At 43.0% G+C, this 20,166-nt stretch overlaps 1 protein-coding gene across 1 annotated transcript in view; it reads left to right on the forward strand.

The window, feature by feature from the left end:
* SH3BGRL (SH3 domain binding glutamate rich protein like) overlaps positions 1–20,166 on the forward strand; it is a 63,584-nt gene that overhangs the window by 20,378 nt on the left and 23,040 nt on the right. Inside the window, exon 2 of the mRNA XM_050965116.1 lies at positions 15,878–16,063. Coding sequence (XP_050821073.1) covers positions 15,878–16,063 — 186 coding nt within the window. The remainder of the gene's footprint in view (positions 1–15,877; positions 16,064–20,166) is intronic.

Consider the following 20,166-nt stretch of genomic DNA (forward strand, 5'->3'; position numbering starts at 1 on the left):
ACTATCATGCAAAAATAAGAACAAATGTATGCACCTTCTGCAGCTCTGCTGAGATGAGCTTTTCAAATCCTCAACACCTGGTTTAGTTCAGATGCTTTCTTTCGTGTTGACATGGCTGTGGTTGCCCAGAAGGTTGTACCTTATGGCAGTGAAATCAAGCATTAGAGGAGATAAGAGTAGCACTGGTATGTGTAATAGTTGTCTTAAAATAGCCATCCCAAAGAAGTAGTTAAAGTTCTGTAATGATGATTGTCCAGTTCTAAAAATAGCAGCATGTTCTATCAGACAGTGAAATAGAATACTGAGATTTATAGAATAATGGGATAGACCTGTTGGGGCCAGTCCTGCAAAGTTCCGAGCTCCTCCTTGGGGGCTAATGAGGGCTGCTGCACCACTTTCATTCATGGAAGTTATGAGTGGACAGCATCTGCAAAATTGTGGTCCTTTTGTTTGAGAACTACATTGTAAATATTTCATGGTATCTGGCATAGATGTATATAAAAGCTGGTTCTTCGAGTGATTTCTCATGTCCATTTAACATAGGTGTGTGTGCTTGCCACGTGCACTGTGCTGGAAGTTTTTTTCCTCAGCAATATCCGTAGGGGACTGGCTCTAGCGCCCCCTAGAGTGGCTTGTACATACCATGGCATATAGGGCCCTCCTGCGCGGCCCCGACCCCCCAATCCTCTGTACCTTCTTGCTGCCAGTGACGGTGCATGGAACTGTTGCTGCTTCAGCTAGTGCTGTTTCTTGTTCATTCAAACTCATTTACCTCTTGTATATAGCAGGGGTCAGCAACCTTTCAGAAGTGGTGTGCCGAGTCTTTATTTATTCACTCAGATTTAAGGTTTCGCGTGCCAGTAATACATTTTAATGTTTTTAGGAGGTCTCTTTCTAGAAGTCTATAATATATAACTAAACTATTGTTGTATGTAAGTATATAAGGTTTTTAAAATGTTTAAGAAGCTTCATTTAAAATTAAATTAAAATGCAGAGCCCCCTGGACCGGTGGCTAGGACCCGGGCAGTGTGAGTGCCATTGAAAATCAGTTCGCGTGCCGCAGGTTGCCTACCCCTGGTATATAATGTCCTTCTGGTTTGTTTCCTTATCTGTTATTTAGAGACTTAGTAGGTCCCAAACAGGACTTTGCCTCGGGATGGGGCATGCCCCCAGTCCCCAGGCTTTAAGCCCTGTGATCACTGTAAAAGGCTCATTAGCAATCCACATAACAGTTGCTTACCATGCCTGGGCAAAGGTCACTTTACTGATAAGGGCAGAATTTGCAAGTCCTTCAAGCCCAGGATGAAGGAGTGTGACATTCACTTGAAAGTGCTCATTATGGAGTCTGGCCTTACATGCTGGAGCAGCCCTCCGATTTGGTGCTGAGCACCTTGACCTCGGTGCGCAGTGTCCTGCTGGTACCATCTGCGAGCTGGCACCAGTCCCTTTCCAAGGCTCCAGCCAAGAAGCCCAGGAAAATGGGGTGAGGAAGGTTTCCAGCTTTCCGCAAGGGGAAGGACAAGTCTGGGGTGGACCAAGGCCCTGTCTTGGGCACCTTTTTACCCCTTTCAGGATCTCAGGCCTCGGCTCAAGTCAAGCAGTATAGCCCAGCCTACTCCCCATTGGCTATCCTGGATAGCAACAGAGGTCCTCGTCAGCTCCAGGTACCGTCCACGCCGAAGGCCCTGCAAGTGGCGCAAGAGATGATATCCCTCCCTTTGCTGCCTATTCCGGCCCCTGAGGAGTCCCAGTTATGGAGTAAACCTGTGTTTGGACCACCACAGTCTCCACCTCTACGGCAATGCTTCTGGTCGCGGGGGAAGTCCCACTAACCATCACCCTCTTGCAGCAGACATGCTTCTGACTAGGATAGGCAAAAGCTTCACAGCTCCATCTGGACCTTGGACAAGGCCAGAGAGGCCTGAGGTGCGGCTCGCTAGTGACTGAGCGCAGACCTCTGGAGGCATGCACCACACAGCAGGAGTTTCAGAGTCAGCGCCTGGAATTTCTGTGGCCCTAGTACCACTCCAGGGACAGGTCAACGAACCGATGGTACTGTTCTCTGGACCATTGCCGACCCCCAGGATGGTATCGCCATGTGTGGGTGCATCTTCTTGACATCAAGCCTGTTCTGGTTCCCAGTCCCGCTCCACATCCCAGTACCACCTGTTAAGCACGAGGCATAGATTGCCAGCCTGGGGCCATCGCGGAGCCGCCGAGCGCTGGTGGGCGCCGAGACCTTGATCCAGGCGCATGTCGAGGTCATCCAGATCCAACTCCAGGAGGAGTGATGGGTACTGATCAGAACAGAGCCACCACTCAACTCCGTCTGCTCACAGGGGAGCGATGTTCTCTTCCCTGTAGCCCCAGCCAGGGTAGCTTTGCCCTACATGATGGGAAGAAGAGAAAACAGTTACCTGTTTCCGTAACTGGTGTTCTTCAAGATGTGTTGCTCATGTCCATTCAATGACTCACTCTCCTTCCCACTGTCAGAGTTTCCGACAAGAAGGAACTGAGGATGCGGGGGGCTGGCGGCGCCCTGTATGCCGTGGCATATGCACGCCACTCCAGGGGGGCCGGAGCCAGTCCCCTACAGATACTGTTGAGGGAAAAACTTCTGGCACTGGTGCATGTGGCTAGCACGCACACCTGAGTTGAATGGACATGAGCAACATATCTCGAAGAACACCAGTTACAGAAACAGGTAACTGTCTTTTCCTTGAATATTATAGCAATACATTGGAGAAAATTCTAATGCAGCCAAGGAATGGATTCTGCTTACAAATATTCCTTCTCAGAAGAGAGTCTCAGAGTTATGTTATCACTGGTGGAGGACAGACTTGAGGGGGCCTCTAGGAATCCATGACCTTTAATTGCTTAACTCAGTTGCCATGCTTCTGAACTTTCACACTTGTGTTGTACTTGGAGACAAAATTATAAACTTCTATTTACCTTTTCAGCAACTGATTTGCAAATGTTAGCTTCTGCTTTAGCAACCTACATGATGGGAGCAGGAGGACACTAATGTATCAGAAGCAGGATGCAAAGCACAAAAAGCAGATTTTTTTCCCCTGTCAAAATATGGGTTTGAACATTCATGTTGTTAACTAGTTAGAGCAGCATTCACTGTGCAACATGGGAAGCTAAATCTGACAAATTATCACCAGTGACTCTAGAAAATCAGTATGAACTTTTTAAATAAGAATATTTGGCTTTATTGGTTATTGTCATGCTGCCTAACTTCTTGGACTACATAGTGCTGCCTTTGTTTAACCATTGAAGTAAGACTGAAGCACAGCAGTTGTTCTCAGCTGGACAGTTTGTAGTGTGTATTATTGACTTGGATCAGTAAGTACATTTGTAGTGTTCTTTGGAATGTTAATCTAATGCACAACACACAGTTAAAACCTCAGTCTGGCAGGATTCCGTGTGGCAGATTAATTTGTCTTGGTACTGGTACAGTATTCTGTGTGTCATAATTTTCCTTTTCAGGGAACAGCGTTTTTCAGTATTATCACCTCAGTTGCAGTGATTGAAAGGGCAGTACTGTGGTACTGAGGATTTACTTGAAGATCTTTTCTTGCTGTAATTTTCCATTCTTATATGTTGAAATAAAAGGGTTCACTTATTTTATATATTTATTAGAGCTGTCAATTAATTGCAGTTAACTTTTGTGATTAACTCTAATTTTTTTAATCGTGAGTAATTGCAGTTTTAATAGCACTGTTAATAGAATACGGATTGAAATTTATTAAATATTTTGGATGTTTTTCTACATTTTCATAGATATTGTCTTCTGTTTTGTGACTGAAATCAGTGTATATTTATCACAAATATTTGCACAGTAAAAATGATAAAATAAATAGTTTTCAATTCACCTCATACAATACTGTAGTGCAATCTTTGTCATGAAAGTGGAACTTGCAAATGTACATTTTTTTGTTACATAACTACACTCAAAAGCAAAACAATTTAAAACTTCCGAGTCTACAAATCCACACTCAGTCCTGCTTCTTATTCAGTCAATTGCTAAGACAAACAAGCTTGTTTACATTTACAGGAGATAATGCTGCCCTCTTCTTATTTACAATGTCACCAGAAAGTGAGAACAGGCATTTGCATGGGACTTTTGTAGCGAGCATTGCAAGGTATTTACATTCCAGATATGCTAAACATTCATATGCCCCTTCATGCTTCGGCCACCGTTCCAGAAGACATGCTTCCATGCTGATGTTGCTTGTTAAAAAAAACAATGCGTTAATTACGTTTGTGACTGAACTCCTTCGAGGAGAATTGAATGTCCCCTGCTCTGTTTTGCCCACATTCTGCCATATATTTCATGATATAGTAGTCTCTGATGATGACCCAGCACATGTTCTTGTTGTCCACACTGCTTTGGATTGTTATCGAGCAGCACTCGTCGTCTGCATGTATGCATGTATCCTGGAATGGTGGCTGAAGCATGAAGGGACATATGAATCTTTAGTACATCAGGCAGGTAAATATCTTGCAATGTCAGCCACAACAGTGCCATGAGAACGCCTGTTCTCACTTTCAGGTGGCACTCTAAAGGAGAAGCAGGCAGCATTATCTCCTGCAAATGTAAACAAACTTGTTTGTCTGAGCGATTGGCTGAAAAAGAAGTAGGACTGAGTGGACTTGCAGGCTCTAAAATTTTACATTGTTTTATTTTTGAATGCAATTTTTTCTACATAATTCTACATTTGTAAGTTCAATTTCATGATAAAGAGATTGCACTATAGTACTTGTATTAGGTGAATTGAAATACTATTTCTTTTGTTTTTTACAATGCAAATATTTGTAATAAAAAATGAGCACTGTATACTTTGTATTCAGTTGTCATTGAAATCAATATATTGGAAAACGTAGAAAAATCCAAAAATATTTAAATAAATGGTATTTTATTATTGTTTAACAGTGCAATTAATTGCTTGACAGCCCTTATATAAAAATTTAAAGGATCAACAGTTGTTGGGAGCTACTGAATTTTGTATAAATGTTAACTTCATCTGAGGACCTTTTTTTTTTTTGACTTCCTATATAAATCAGATCTCATCCTATTTAAAACCTTTTTATCAAAAAAAATGTTCTAAAATATTATCAAATCCTACAGGAGGCATCATTCATTTAAAATATGACACTGAAAAAGCTGAATGAGTGAGATATTCCAAGTTATCAGTGATGATGAAATTACAATCAAATGTATTATATTAGACGGTCTTGCATTAGTTATGAATGAATCTTTTTAAGGTTTTGGAGTGCATGGGATCTGCAATTTTAGAAGCCTATTCAAGTCCCTGTGGTCCTGAAATCAGCTGGGGAATTGTGTGAATTCAGAGCAGTGTATCCAGTTCTATATCCTTTCATGATGCTGGCAGAAAAGTAATAAAATGTAGGATGCTGTCAAATGTATTGGGTAGAAGAAAATGGAGTTAATCACGAGACATTCTAGGCCAGATTCTTAGAGCCCTGCAAATCCACGGCTATCTGCTGTATATTTGTGGACCATTTTTGCGGCTTGTGGATGTATGTAGATCCAAATTTTATATCTAAAGCCCTGCAAATCCGTGGATCATTTTTGTGGATCGTGGTTTGGATGCGGATACAAATTTTGTATCAATGCAGGGCTCTACAGATCCTCATCTGGTGTATGTTGACAAAGTGCCAAGGTGGCACAGAAGTGGAAGGTTAATTTTTAGTGTTTAATTTTATATGTATGTAACCTTTTTCTAATCAAATTATTTTAAATCCTCATACAAGGTGAGCTAATTTTATCAATAGTTACAAATATTGCCTTGAGTCACTTCCATTCATAGAGATCGGGATACATCACCCTTAACTAATGGAATAAAATACTGTATGCTAACTGTACCTTATATAACCAAAAACAACAGGGAGTCCGGTGTCACCTGAAAGACTAACAGATTTATTTGGGCATAAACTTTTGTGGGTAAAAAACCCACTTCTTCAAGTGGGTTTATTACCCATGAAAGCTTATGCCCAAATAAATCTGTTAGCCTTTCAGGTGCCACCGGACTCCTTGTTGTTTTTGTGGATGCAGACTAACACAGCTACCTCCAATACTTGATATAACTAGGGCTCCAATCCTACAGATACTTATGCATGAGAGGAACTTTATGGACATAAGCAGTCTCGTTGAGTTATCCTAACATGAGTTCAGTGGCATCAGTCAATCCATAAAATTACTCAAGGTTCCATTGGTTCATGAATTGATTTACAGTGTATGCTGTGAATTGGTTTATAAACAGAGAAATAGGGAGACTTGAAAAAATGGAATCCTTATACAAAGGTACAAAATAGACTGTTTGTTTTTTTTTTTTTTTCATTGTACTCCCTGGATGTGTCAAAGTCCTACTAGATAGAACAGGAATCTCTCTCAAGCTCACTTCAATAAATGAATAATTAACAAATAGAAAATAAACCTTTTCTTGCAGCAAAATACTGTTAGGAATGGCCCCCTGTTCCTTCCAGGGAACAAAACTGGTTGTGGAATTGGAATCCATCATTTTCCCATTTGCTGAATAGAAATATTCTGCAGTCATTCCTTTGCTATTCTGGGCCTGTGCTCCTTCATAGTTAGGCTTTTCCTGTGGCTTTGACAGCATCTGCAGTGGGGTAAAGGGGACCAGAACTGAGCAGTCCTAAACAGTGTCAGATTGTAGCTATCCCCCAAGGTCGTCATCTCTCCTCTCTACTAGCATATGTACCCTTAATACATGGATTTATCACAGACGAAGGGAACTTTTTTTTGTGGAAGCAGCACGACAGTGCTTTGTTCCAACTCTTTCAAGTCTGCCGCTTTGCCCAGCTCTTTCAAACAGAGGTGCTTCTCTCCAATGAACTGCAATACTTGCTTCACTTGACAAATAACTGATCAAATATAGGTGTAGACTTAAATTGCGAATAAATCCATTTACAAGATGGTCTTGTCAGGCTTTTTGCCTGCTGAAATCTAGGTTTACTTGCTTCAGTGAAATCAGCTGTTGCAGAGTAAAACTGAGAATCATTAGTTTAGGATCTTGCTAGTAATCAAATGAGAGGCTGGTATTTTCATAGTGAATAACTCTCAAACATAATGTTTGTCTATGCATGTGTGATGTTAAAAGCTTAAGATCTCTTAGCTAGTTTTTAATGTGTATATCTTAATTTTGGGGTGTGTGTGTGTATGTGTATGTGTGTGTCTAGCACAGGAATGAGATTATAGTAGATTACCAAATCATAAAAAATGCTCTGGGAGAAGTATAAAATCTTTTTTTTTATTTTTATTTTTTTTAAAGTGAATTAGAGAACAGGCTATTGTAAACATCATCCTGGAACACAGTAACAAAGGGTCCTTGTGCTCCCAAAACTCCCATTAACTTGAGCGAGTGGCTGAATGGACTAGGAATGAAGAATTGGTGGGACCCTCGCTTGTAATGTTTTTAATGCAGATTTTGCTTTCCAGAGGTTCCAGTTTCACAATAACAGTAGTTTGCTTAGCATAAGACCTAATGTAAGGGTATTTCCTTCATTAGAATGAAAGATAAAGTCAAACAAGGAAATAAATTAATGTAGTTAAATTATTCCTTTCAACGCTGTTTTAGGACATGAGCAACAAGTGTATGATTTCCTCTAAGTTTTGTAATTCTAGATATTTTGCAGAATGAATGGTACACTGAAAAGCAGATGCAGTGGTGTTTTTTAGATCAGGCAACTTCACATTTTAATGGGAAGAAAAGTAAAATCGCCTAGATAGGAAATACTAAGGAAAAAACATGGCTTTTGTGAGAGCAGTATTGTCAGCAGTCATAAACTGTGAGTCTGGTTTAAAAATGGAGATTAAAAAGGCATAATAAATGACATTTCTTTCTGTTCTGCCCAGTGACTGATTGTTTAAGCAAAGACCACTGCCCCCACTTTGTGATCATTTAAATTGACTATTAATCCTTGATGGAGCATACACAAATGCAGGCCTTCCTCATGGCTACTTCAGATGGGGACTTCAGTTACTGTCATTTTTCCTCTCCCCATCAATTTTCTGTGTCCAGCTTGCATGCAGCATTCACTCAGCCCCCACCTTTTATCTCCTTTACTCCAATGCCAGGTTCCGCTTCCCCTCATGACTGTCCCATAATCTCCCTCCCACCTTATATTTCTCTTACATTCACTGTCTTCACATTCCCCTGTATGCTCCTCAGTCTCTGTGCTCCTGCCCCACATTTCTCTTCTCAGCCTCACTCCTACACTCCATATTTTCACGACCACCCCATCGCTTTAGTCTCTCTCTTCAGTCTCTGCTGTCTCTACCTTTCCACCCCCATTCCCATGTATCCTCTGGGCTAGGAAAGTGTAAAGATGTCTTCACACTCGTTTTAGACAAGGACAATTGTGTTTAAAATGATATTAGCAGAATGTGCTTAACCATGACATCTCACACGATTTAAAACATGACAGCCATTGACTATACTAAGCCCAACAATTTCAAAAGTGACAGGTGATTTTGTGTGCCTCAGTTTTTTTCATGTCCAACTGGAGACACCTGGAAAAAGAGCTGATTTTCAGAGTGTATTTTCCCAGCGTCTCAGGCTTTTGTCCTCTGCGTGGTCCACATGTGGATATTAGGACTGTCATCTTTATTGAAGGAAACCTGTTTTTTTGCCTACTGAAAACAAAAGGAGACTGTGGCCCTTGAGAATAAGTGAAAACTTAGTGAGATTGCTGCAGTGGTATATTGGTATAGCTAGGTAATTACATTGCTGTAGTATTTGAGCGTCTGAAATCAAGAGAATCTTTCTTTTAAAAAGCACATAAATGATATGATAAAATAATGAAAGTTGGCAGCTTTGCAAAACTATACCCAGCCATTGAGATGATCTCGATCAGGAGTAATTCTGGCATTCATACAGTTGTGCAAACATCCTGTCACTGCAGTTGAAATGTTTGTTTTAGGAACTGAGAAAAAGGTGTTGACTGTTCTGATCAGACAGAGTAAAATGAGTTGGGTCCTGACAGCTTAGATTACACCCCAATACTCCACAGTGGCAAATCACCAACTACTCCAGCGCCAGTGACTTGTTTTTGTTTAAGGGGAACTCTTATGGTCAGCTGCCTTGGAACTAGAACTGCTTCCCATCTCAAGAGGGGTGACTAACAGCAGTGCTGAGACTTACTCTCTGACTGCCTTCTCCACCATACCTGACCTAGCCTAATAGACACTTTTCCCTCTTCCAGCAGCAGGCAATTTTTTAACCTTCATAGGTAAGGCAAAAGAAATAAGAGTGGTGTTGTTTTTGTACTGCAGTAACACATGTGAGCCTCAGCCATGGACCAAGACTCTGTTGTGCTAGGTGCTGTACAAACACAGAATAAAGAGAGAGTCCCTGCCCCAAAGAGTTTGCAATCTAAGTATAAGATGAGAGACAACAGGTGGATACAGACAGACATGGGAGCACAAGGAAACACTGAGACAATAGACGGGGAAGCAAACAGATGTATCTCACAGACACATAATATGAATAAAATCTTCCCCTCAAATATTGGAAACAGGTTCTACAGGGTGCTGGGCACCTACAACTCCTATTGACTTCAATGGGTGATTCATAGCTGAACTTTGAAGTCGGTGGGAGCTGTAGGCATTTAGCACCTCTGCATGATTGTGCTGTCTGTATGATTTACAGATCTAGTGAAGAGTTTTGGATACCTAATATAAAGAATGGTACTTAGGGGAACATTTTATTGGAGGACATTTTATGATTTATATTCGTATCCTTGATGGCCCCAGGCAGGGATCAAGACCCCATTATGCTAGGCACTGTAGAAAAGAGTCCGGGTGCCAGAGAGCTCACACTCTAGGATTGTGACAAGATACTACTGGGGGGTAAACCGGCAAAGCAGGGCTTTGGGATGATGAGGTAACCGTACAGATGGGCACGATTGCATAAACTAGAGGTAGCGGTCTGTCACAATCTTAAAAGCCTCCAGATGGTAGAGATTTGCTGTCGTTTATGGCAGAGGTAGGTTTTAGCAGGCGATTGGTAAGAGGGTAAGGTGGTGGCTTTGTTAATTTTTACGGAAGGATTTTAAAGTTCTCCAATTAGGGTCTGTTTATATTTGTTTTTGTTGATGATGAAGGAACTGAGGCTACTGGAAATTATTTTGATCAGTTTTTGTAAGCTGTTAATGGCTAAGCATATGGAGAATTCATGGGTTTTTTTTGTTTTGTTTTTGTTAAAGTAAGCAAATACCCTGATGTTCCACCAAGGCCAGTACAATGCATTAGGTACTCTTCTTAGCCCACAGTTATAAAGACCACTCTCCTTTTCATGGTTGGCGTTTGTCAAGATTCTCTTTAGAACAGAGGTGGCCAAACTATGGCCCGGGTGCCACATCCGGCCCTCCAGACGTTTGAAGGTGGCCCTCGAGCTCCTGCTGGGGAGCAGGGTTGGGCGGCTTGCCCTGCTCCGGTGCTCCAGCCGGGAGCAGGGTTGGGGGCTTGCTCTGCTCCACATGGCTCCTGGAAGCAGCGGCATATCCCACCTCCGGCTCCTATGTGTAGGGCACCCAGGGGGCTCTGCATGCTGCCCCTGCCCCAAGCTCTACCCCTGCAGCTCCCATGGGCTGGGAAACACAGCCAATGGGAGCTGTAGAGGCGGCACCTGCAGATGGGACAGCACGCAGAGCTTCCTGGCCACGCCTCCATGTAGGAGCCGGAGAGGGGACATTGCCGCTGCTTGAGGTAGGTGCTGCTGGGAGCCTGCACCCGTGACCCCCTCCTTTGCCCCACCCCCCTGCCCTAGCCCTGATTCCCCTCCCACCCTCCGAACCCCTCGATCCCAGCCCGGAGCACCCTCCTACACCCCCAACCCCCCCTCATCCCCAGCTCCACGCCAGAGCCTGCACCCCCAGCCAGAGCCCTCACCCCTTCCTACACCCCAACCACGAATTTTGTGAGCATTCATGGCCCGCCATACAATTTTCATACCCAGATGTGGCTCTTGCCCACCCCTGCTTTAGAACATTTACGGGGAAAGTGCATCACTTAAAACCCGTTTTTTTTTGTTTAGGCCTTTATAACTTGGCTGAGAAGAACCTCCTCTCTGCCTCCCTTTCCCCCCTTCCATTATCTTCTAGAGGCAGATGTGAGCCTGTTGAAATATGCTTTTGTTCTTAGCCTATAATGTGAACTACTTCCGCCAGTTGGTATTAACCTGTTCATTTTATTTATTTTTTTTAGCAGTGATTTTTCAGCTAATGCACAGTAATGTTCTCATAATTAGTCTTCGCATCTGGATTTTAATCCTGTCTGTGAACTACTCCACTGACTCAATATTCTGAGCCATAATTACTGCTTTGGATCTTGCAGTCTCCAGGCAAGCCACTCTCCTGATGAAGTCAGGGGAACATTATTGCTTTCTTCAAGACTACAGCAGTGGGTGCCCTAATACTAAGCTCTTTGATGTTATAAATGAACTGTTGGGATTTTTAAGTGATACCTAGCTAAACATAGAATTGCACCATATTATGGACTGACCTACTATGAATTTTAATGGCTACAAAGGAACTATTAAAATCTGAGTCAATAGATGCTTTAGAATTGTCTAGATATGAGTTTACACAATAGAGTTCAATGGCATCTTTTGAGGTGTTATATTCTGATGGCTAGACTTCTATATATTTCAGTGGTAGCTATTTTCCCTTTAAATACCTCAGAAACTCAACCCTGTGTGCTTAAAGGGTCAAACTTTTACTCCCCAAAGCAAACTATAAAATATACAAACCCTGCTCTAAAGTAAATGGTCTAATAGGCATTATGTTCTGATCTGAGCTCTTACAGTCAGCTAGGGTTTGTGGCTGTTGGTTTCTTTTTAAATGTCCTATTGCAAGCCGGGGAGCTCAGCTACCATATTTGGAGCTCATATGCCTGTCCACTGACCTCATATCTGCTTGTTTGAGGGTTTGTGTGTTTTTACTTGTCCATATAAGGGAAGGCTGCTTGGGGAGTCTGGTATCTGACCTGAATTAGAAGTAATTCAACATCTATATGGCGTTCAGCTTTTGTCAGGATGCACTAATTAGGCTAAAGTCAGGACTTCAGCTGCTTTCACTGGGAAGGAGGCAGTATGAAGAAAGCAAATTTACTGTTAAATCCTGCTTTTTCATTGTAAACCATACCTGTCCTTGCAAAAAATTTCTTTCATCCTGGTATAGTCATAAAGAAGCAAACCAGAGTGTAAACAGAAGACGTCTATCAGGAAATGAATATTTCATGAATGACAAAAATCAAAGCCAACTTTCATGTGAAGCCATCAAAATCTTTTGGAGTAGAGATCCCTGTTTCCACTTGGTGTCATGTGAGAGCATAGAGGAGACACTGGATTGGATGTGAATGGATCTTGTTCGCTCCAAACACTTCCTTTAAAGTTTTCCCTGGAAATGAAGGTGGGGATGAAAAGCCCAACTCTGAGTAAATCACAACAAACAGACGGAAAAAATAATTGTGAAAAGTAGTGGAAGTTTGTAACCCTCCTCCCTCACCACATACATGGACATGCTCCCATTGCTGGTGCGGATGTAATATCAGAAGTATATTTCCTGGGAATAAGGACTATTGTAGAATACTTGAACAACGATGATAAACATAGTGGGTAAAATCCTGGCTTCACTGAAGTCCATGGAAAACTTCCACTGATTTTCCCTAAGGCCAGGATTTCATCGAGTATCTGATGTGTAGCACTGCTCATTCTAATGTGTGTCACAAAGCCCTTCCCAAGTGACATGTGTACAGCACTGCTGAAACTTGGCCAACTCTGGAGTGGAGAGACAGCAGCCAGTCATCACACTGCACAGAAGTGGTGGGAGGAGAGGTTTTAGGCCAAAAGCAATTGAGCAAGCCTCAACTTATGGAAATTGCCAAGAGGTGTTCACTGTAACCGCTGAGCAAACAGGATCTCTGTGCTGTAGGGTCTTAGCTGAAATACCCACACATAGTAAGCTTTATGGCCCTCAATTTATCTGTTTCAGAAGGATGAAAGACTGAGTCAATCCTTCTGGAACTTGAACCTGTGATTCCCATGGGTCTATTTATTTTAAGTCAGAGGTTTGCACCATGAATTACTTCCTCCAGCAAACTTAACTGTAGTTAATAAACTACCTGGATAATCATTAGACATATAGTATGGCCTCCACAAGACCACTGACCTCCTTTTGTCTTTGAACAGATATAATTGACTAAAATGTGAAATGAAAAAGTCATTCTCAGTGTAACCTCCTAATTTAAAAATATGCCCTGGTATATTGGTGCATACATCTTTTACAGTAAGAATCTCTTCTAGCTCAAGAGCCAGAGGGAATATTTTGGTTATCTATTTGTGTTTAGAATACTCACATGTGTACATGTACAATGCCTTTTAAAGTATGTCTTGTAAATCATATGGGGAGCCAAACTGAGTAATTTCTTTGAAAGAGACTCAACTCTTGGTGTAGCAGGCAAGGGGCTTAATCAGGCTTGCTGGGAAGCAACTCTTCACTATAGGCAATGATTGTTAAATCACTCTGCATTATGTGATGGTGTGGCATATACCTTGAGCCTCCAACTTTTGAAGTACAGAAGAAAAATGGGTTTTGAATTTTCTGAGCTTGTGGCCCTTTGAGGGCCTTGTTTGATTTATATTCCAGTAATCCATGTTGACTCAAACACACGTGTGTTGAATACAGTGCAAATATATAGCATTTGGATTCAATTCTTCTTTGGACAATATTTGATTTCTCTGGGGGACTATTCTGATTCCTGTCTGTAATCCCTGGAGTGTTAAAAATGATAAGTTACAATTTTGTAGGGCTCCGCTTATTTTCAAGGGAATTAAGGCGAAATTCAAATGCTACCTGCTTTTGAAGAATGGGTGTGACATACCTGTGCCTACAGATATAGCAGTGGGCTGCACACATGCACCATTTACTCCTGAGGGAATTCTGCACCAAAAAAATAAAAATTATGTGCACAATATTTTAAAATTCTTCTTATTTTATATATCAATAAATGTGGCTCCAGCATGGCAGTGGGGAGCACAGGCCACTGGCTGCATTGAGGTGGGGGATCACCCTAACTCCCTCACATCCCTGGTACAGGAACTCAGCAGGAAGGCTGCACCCAACCCTGACACAGTGCAAGGGCTGGGCCTACCCCAGAAACACCTGGGGGCCCTGCCTCTGTCATAAACAGATAGCTAAGGGTTAACACAGGGAACCAAACACCTGACCCGAGGACCAATCAGGAAACAAGACTTTTTCAAATCTGGGTGGAGGGAAGTTTTGGGTGTGAGTTCTTTGTTCTTCGTCTTGGGTCTGTGCCCTCTCGTCTCTGAGAGTGACCACAGGAATCTCCAGGCTTTCTAATCTTCTGTTTCCAAGTTGTAAGTACAAGGATAGTAAGACAATAGGTTCATATTGTTTTTTTATATTTACATGTGTGTAGTTGCTGGAATGTGTTAAATTGTATTATTTTTGGATAAAGCTGTTTATTCATTTTTTTCCTTTAAGCAATTGACCCTGTATATTGTCACCTTAATACAGAGATCCTTTTATGTCCTTTTTTCATTCTTTTTATATAAAGCTTTCTTTTTAAGACCTGTTGGAGTTTTTCTTTAGTGGGGACTCCAGGGAATTGAGTCTGCAGCTCACCAGGGAATTGGTGGGAGGAAGAAGTCAGGGGGAAAATCTCTTTGTGTTAGATTTACTAAGCCTGACTTTGCATACCCTCTGGGTGAGGGGGAAGAGAGATTAGATCTCTCGGTACTTTGTGTTTCCAGGACTGGAAGCGGGGAATCTCCTAGGGTCGTCCAGGGAGGGGAGCCTGGGAGGAAGTAACAAGGAAACAAGGGGAGGGGGTTATTTCCCTTTGTTGTAAGACTCAAGGCATCTGAGTCTGGGGGTCCCCCAGGGAAGGTTTTGGGGAGACCACAGTGAGCTAGGCACTGTATAATCCCTAGCTAGTGGCAGCGATTACCAGGTCCAAGCTGGTAACTAAGCTTGGAGGTTTTCATGCTAACACCCATATTTTGGACGCTAAGGTCCAGATCTGGGAAAAAATGTTATGACAGCCCCTCTGCGCCAGGTGTGGGTGGGCAGACTCAGCTCAGCAGGATCCAAGTGTGGAGGGACTTAGTGTGGGGTGAGAGGTTTCTGTGTGGGGCAGTCTGGGTGTGGATGGCTCAGTGGTAGATTTAAATGCACAGGAGTTCGTTGTGGGGTTCCGGGTTCAGGGGCAATAGGATTCTGCAGGGGATCCAGGTGAAGGTGATTGGGGCTCAGTGGGGGGTGGGGAGGAATCTGATGGCCATTCAGTGCTGTATGTGAAATGGTTTGGTGAGAGGAGAGAAGTCACAGTGTATTTCCTAGAGGGCAGGTGTCCACAATTCACAAGTTACCATCACATCTGGAACACTAATAGGCAGCTTCATCAGAGGAATTGCAGATTCAGTGGACATAGAGACTAAACTGCTCTGCCCCAACTAGAAGTAGTCCCTCTGCTACAGGGCTTGCAGCACCATGCTGGGCACTGGGGAATGTTTGAGTAGCAGTTACCCACATTTTACCTTTTCTTTGCAGGATCTGGTCTCCTGGGTTGTCATTGTGGCACTTTGTACTAATGTACACCAAAAAGAATGTTAAAGGGGAGTGAGAGATGTACAATGGGCTATTTCTCTTAAAGGCAGTAACCAGGCCTAGTGAGAGAATTTATAACAGTGCTGAGTGACCTGTACCCTTGGACTTGCACAGATATATTGCTCTGCCTTTGAGCTTCTATTTGATCACTGACTGGTTTATTTCCTTCTCTCCCTTCGCACATCTTTTATTGTAGATCAAAAAACAGCAGCAAGATGTGTTAGGCTTCTTGGAAGCCAATAAGATTGAATTTGAAGAAAAAGATATTGCAGCCAATGAAGAGAACCGGAAATGGATGAGAGAGAATGTCCCGGAAGAGAACCGACCAGTGAGTGGAAACCCATTGCCCCCTCGAATCTTCAATGATAGCCGATATCTTGGGGTAAGAAACCATTGTAAGCTTCTCCTGGGCCTCCTCTTTCTAACTTTCCCAGACTTTATCCTTTTGCCAACTACAGTATTGTTCTGACGATGGCATATGCCAGATGCAACAGAGAAGGCATAGGCTATCAATTGTGTGGTGACTGTGGGAGGTGGCTTTTTGTCTATGAAGAGAAAGGGAATTTCCTTGTACCTAAGTCAAAATTTGAACCTAAATCTTCAGTATACTAACTCGGCTTGCATGTTAAACTATATGCCATATGGCCGTCAACAGAACATGAAAATCTTTCTGCACTATGCTGTATGAAATGATTAATAACTGAGGGACTGATGGTTGAGAAAGAGCTAGTAATGAAGAGGTGCATGTATCTGTTAACTAACTATTGACATGTATATGGATAACTCTTTTGTAGAAACAATGAGAAGTCCTAGTGGCACATAAGCCCTGGTCTACACTACTGGGTTAGGTTGAATTTAGCGCGTTAGGTCGATTTTATAATGAATGCGTCTACACAAGCAACCCCGTTCCATTGACCTAAAGGGCTCTTAAAATTAACTTCTGTACTCCTCCCTGGCGAGGGTAGTAGTGCTAAAATCAACCTTGCTTGGTCGAATTTGGGGTAGTGTGGATGCAAATGGACAGTAATGGCCTCCGGGAGCTGTCTCAGAGCGCTCCATTATGACCGCTCTGGACAGCACCTTGAACTCTGATGCACTAGCCAAGTACACAGGAAAAGCCCCAGGAACTTTTGAATTTCATTTCCTGTTTGGTCAGCATGGCAAACTCAGCAGCACAGGTGACCGTGCAGTCCCCGCAGAATCATAGAGCGTAGAATATTTCTATACTCCCCCTGTCATCTCTGTCCCTGAGGTTATCGCAGATTAGAAGGCGAAAAAAAACGCACTCGCGATGACATGTTTTCCCAGTTCATGCAGTCCTCCCGCACTGATATGGCACAGCTTAATGCATGGAGGCATTCAGTGGCAGAGGCCAGGAAAGGATTAAATGAGCGCAAAGAGCAGAGGCAGAACGTGATGCTGAGGCTAATGGGGGAGCAAACGGACATGATGATGCGTCTGTTGGAGCTGCAGGAGAGCCAACAAGAGCACAGACCTCAACTGCATCCATTGTATAATCGCCTACCCTCCTCTCTGTGTTCCATAGCCTCCTCACCCAGACGTCCAAGAACGTTGTGGGGAGGGGAAGGCTCCGGGCACTCAGCCGCTCCACTCCAGAGGATGACCCAAGCAATAGAAGGCTGTCATTCAAACAGTTTTTGATTTTTAGTGTGGCTATAATAAGCAATGTGGCCTTGTCCTTCCCTCCTCCTCCCCCCCCACCCCACCCGGGCTACCATGTCCGTTGTCTGGTTTGTTTGTTTTTTTTAATTAAGAAAGAATGCATGGTTTCAAAACAATAGTGACTTTATTTCGAAGCGGGGAGGGTTGTTGGCTTACAGGGAGTTAAAATCAACAATGGTGGCAGGTTTGCATCAAGGAGAAATGCACACAACTGTCACACCGAAGCCTGGCCAGTCATGAAACTGGTTTTCAAAGCCACTCTGATGCACAACATGCCTTGCTGTGCTCTTCTATTCGCCCTGTATCTGGCTGCTCAAAATCGGACACCAGGCGATTTCCCACAATCTCCCACCCTGCCATAAAAGTCTCCCCCTTACTCTCACTGATATTATGGAGCACACAGCAGGCAGCAATAACAATGGGAATGTTAGTTGTGCTGAGATCTGACCAACAGCACCAGCGAGCTTTTAAACGTCCAAAGGCACATTCTGCACTTGCTCATGCTTGCTGAGGTACGGCATCTGCACGGGTAACCCAGGAAAAAAGGCACAAAACGATTCTGTTGTTGCTTTCAGAGAGGGAGGGGCGACTGACATGTACCCAAAACCCCCTGCAACAGTGTTTTTGCCCCATCAGGCATTGGGAGCTTAACCCAGAATTCCAGTGGGTGGCGGAGACTGCGGGAACTATGAGAGAGCTACCCACAGTGATCCGCTCCGTAAGTCGATGCTAGCCATAGTAGTGAGGACTCACTCCACCAGCTTAGTGTGTTTAGTGTGGACACGCAATCAATTGTACAAAATCGATTTCTAAAAATCTTCTTCTATAAAATCGACCTAATTTCATAGTGTAGACATACCCTTACAGACTAACAAATATATTTGGGCATAACCTTTCATGGGCTATAACCCACTTCATCAGATGCATGGAGTGAAAAATAAATAGGCAGGTATAAATATACAGCACATGAAAAGATGGGAGTTGCCTTACCAAGTGGGGGGTCAGTGCTAATGAGGCCAGTTCAATCGGGGTGGATGTGGCCTATCCCCAACAGTTGACAAGAAGGTGTGAGTATCAACAGAAGAAAAATTACTTTCTGTAGTGACCCAGCCACTCCCAGTATTTATTCAGGCTTAATTTAATGGTGTCAAATTTGCAAATTGGTTCCAGTTCTGCAGTTTCTCGTTGAAGTCTGTTTTTGAAGGTTTTTATTGTTGAAGAATGGCCACTTTTAAGTCTGTTATTGAGCGTCCAGGGAGATTGAAGTGTTTTCCTACTGGTTTTTTGAATGTTACATTTCTTGATGTCTGATTTGTGTCTATTTATTCTTTTGCATAGAGATTGTCCAGTTTGGCCAACGTTTATGGCAGAGTGGCATTGCTGGCACATGATGGCATATATCACATTGGTAGATGTGCAGGTGAATGAGCCCCTGATGGTGTGGCTGATGTGGTTAGGTCCTATGATGGTGTCCCTTGAATAGGACTCCTTGTTTTTGCTGATACAGACTAACACGGCTACCCCCTGAAATATTTTTTGTAGAGCTCTCCTATAACATTCATAACAGCATTCAATTATATACAGTGTCACCTGCTTTTCTACAGCACTCCAGAGCCCATGTGTATACCTGCAGAGTTACTTCACAGATGTCCTTTACCAATTAAATGCAGCTACCTTTACATTGCAGAGCTGTAGCTGTCAAATGAAGCATGACAATGTTACACAGTGGTTTAGCACAGGGAATGAAGAAAACTGCAACTGTAATGACAGGGGATGCTTCTCTATCATACGTTTTTCTAGGGCACCCATCACCATAGAATCAGAGTTCCATATACAGTAATTAAGATTCGCACAGAATTATAGAGTAGTTTGATAATAGACTGTTCTTTGCTTCTCCCTGGTTTGGTGGCATTTGCTTATATTGTATTTTGTTGTAATTTGTTGGTGTGATGGGTTGGATCACAGAAACCCTCTTGGCCCTTCCAACTGATGTGCGAAGACTACTTCTGCTCCTGCTTTCGTGCCTTGACAGCTTGAGACTCCAGAGCCCTGCCTGGTTTGAGCCAGACTCGCTAGCCTGCTGCAAATCCAGACCCAAGTCTGAACCACTTCCCCTAACAGCTGTAGGCTTAATTGAAAACAGCTTAAGAAGTGTTCCTGTCTTTAACACTCAGCTGCCCAACTCCCAATAGGGTCCAAACCCCAAATAAATCCATTTTACCCTGTATAAAGCTTTTACAGGGTAAACTCATAAATTGTTCGTCCTCTATAACACTGATAGAAAGGTATGCACAGCTGTTCCCCCCACCCCCGGTATTAATACATACTCTGGGTTAATTAATAAGAGAAAATGATTTTATTAAATATAGAAAGTAGGACTTAAGTGGTTCCAAGTAGTAACAGACAGAATAAAGTGAATTACCAAGCAAAATAAAACACACAAGTCTGAGCCGAAGGCCTTGGCTACACTGGCGCTTTACAGCGCTGCAACTTTCTCGCTCAGGGGTGTGAAAAAAAACACCCCCCCGAGCGCTGCAAGATACAGCGCTGTACAGCGCCAGTGTAAACAGTGCCACAGTGCTGGGAGCGCGGCTCCCAGCTCTGCAAGCTAATCCCCATGAGGAGGTGGAGTACGTGCAGCGCAGGGACCACACTCACACTTCAAAGCGCTGCCGCGGCAGCGCTCCGAAGTTTCGAGTGTAGCCATACCCAAATACAGTAAGAAAACTGAATACAGATAAAACCTCACCCTCAGTGGTGTTCCAGTAAGCTTCCTTTTACAGACTAATCTCCTTTTAGTCT

The sequence above is a fragment of the Gopherus flavomarginatus genome, chromosome 8 (assembly GCF_025201925.1).
Source record: "Gopherus flavomarginatus isolate rGopFla2 chromosome 8, rGopFla2.mat.asm, whole genome shotgun sequence".
Taxonomy (NCBI): domain Eukaryota; kingdom Metazoa; phylum Chordata; order Testudines; family Testudinidae; genus Gopherus; species Gopherus flavomarginatus.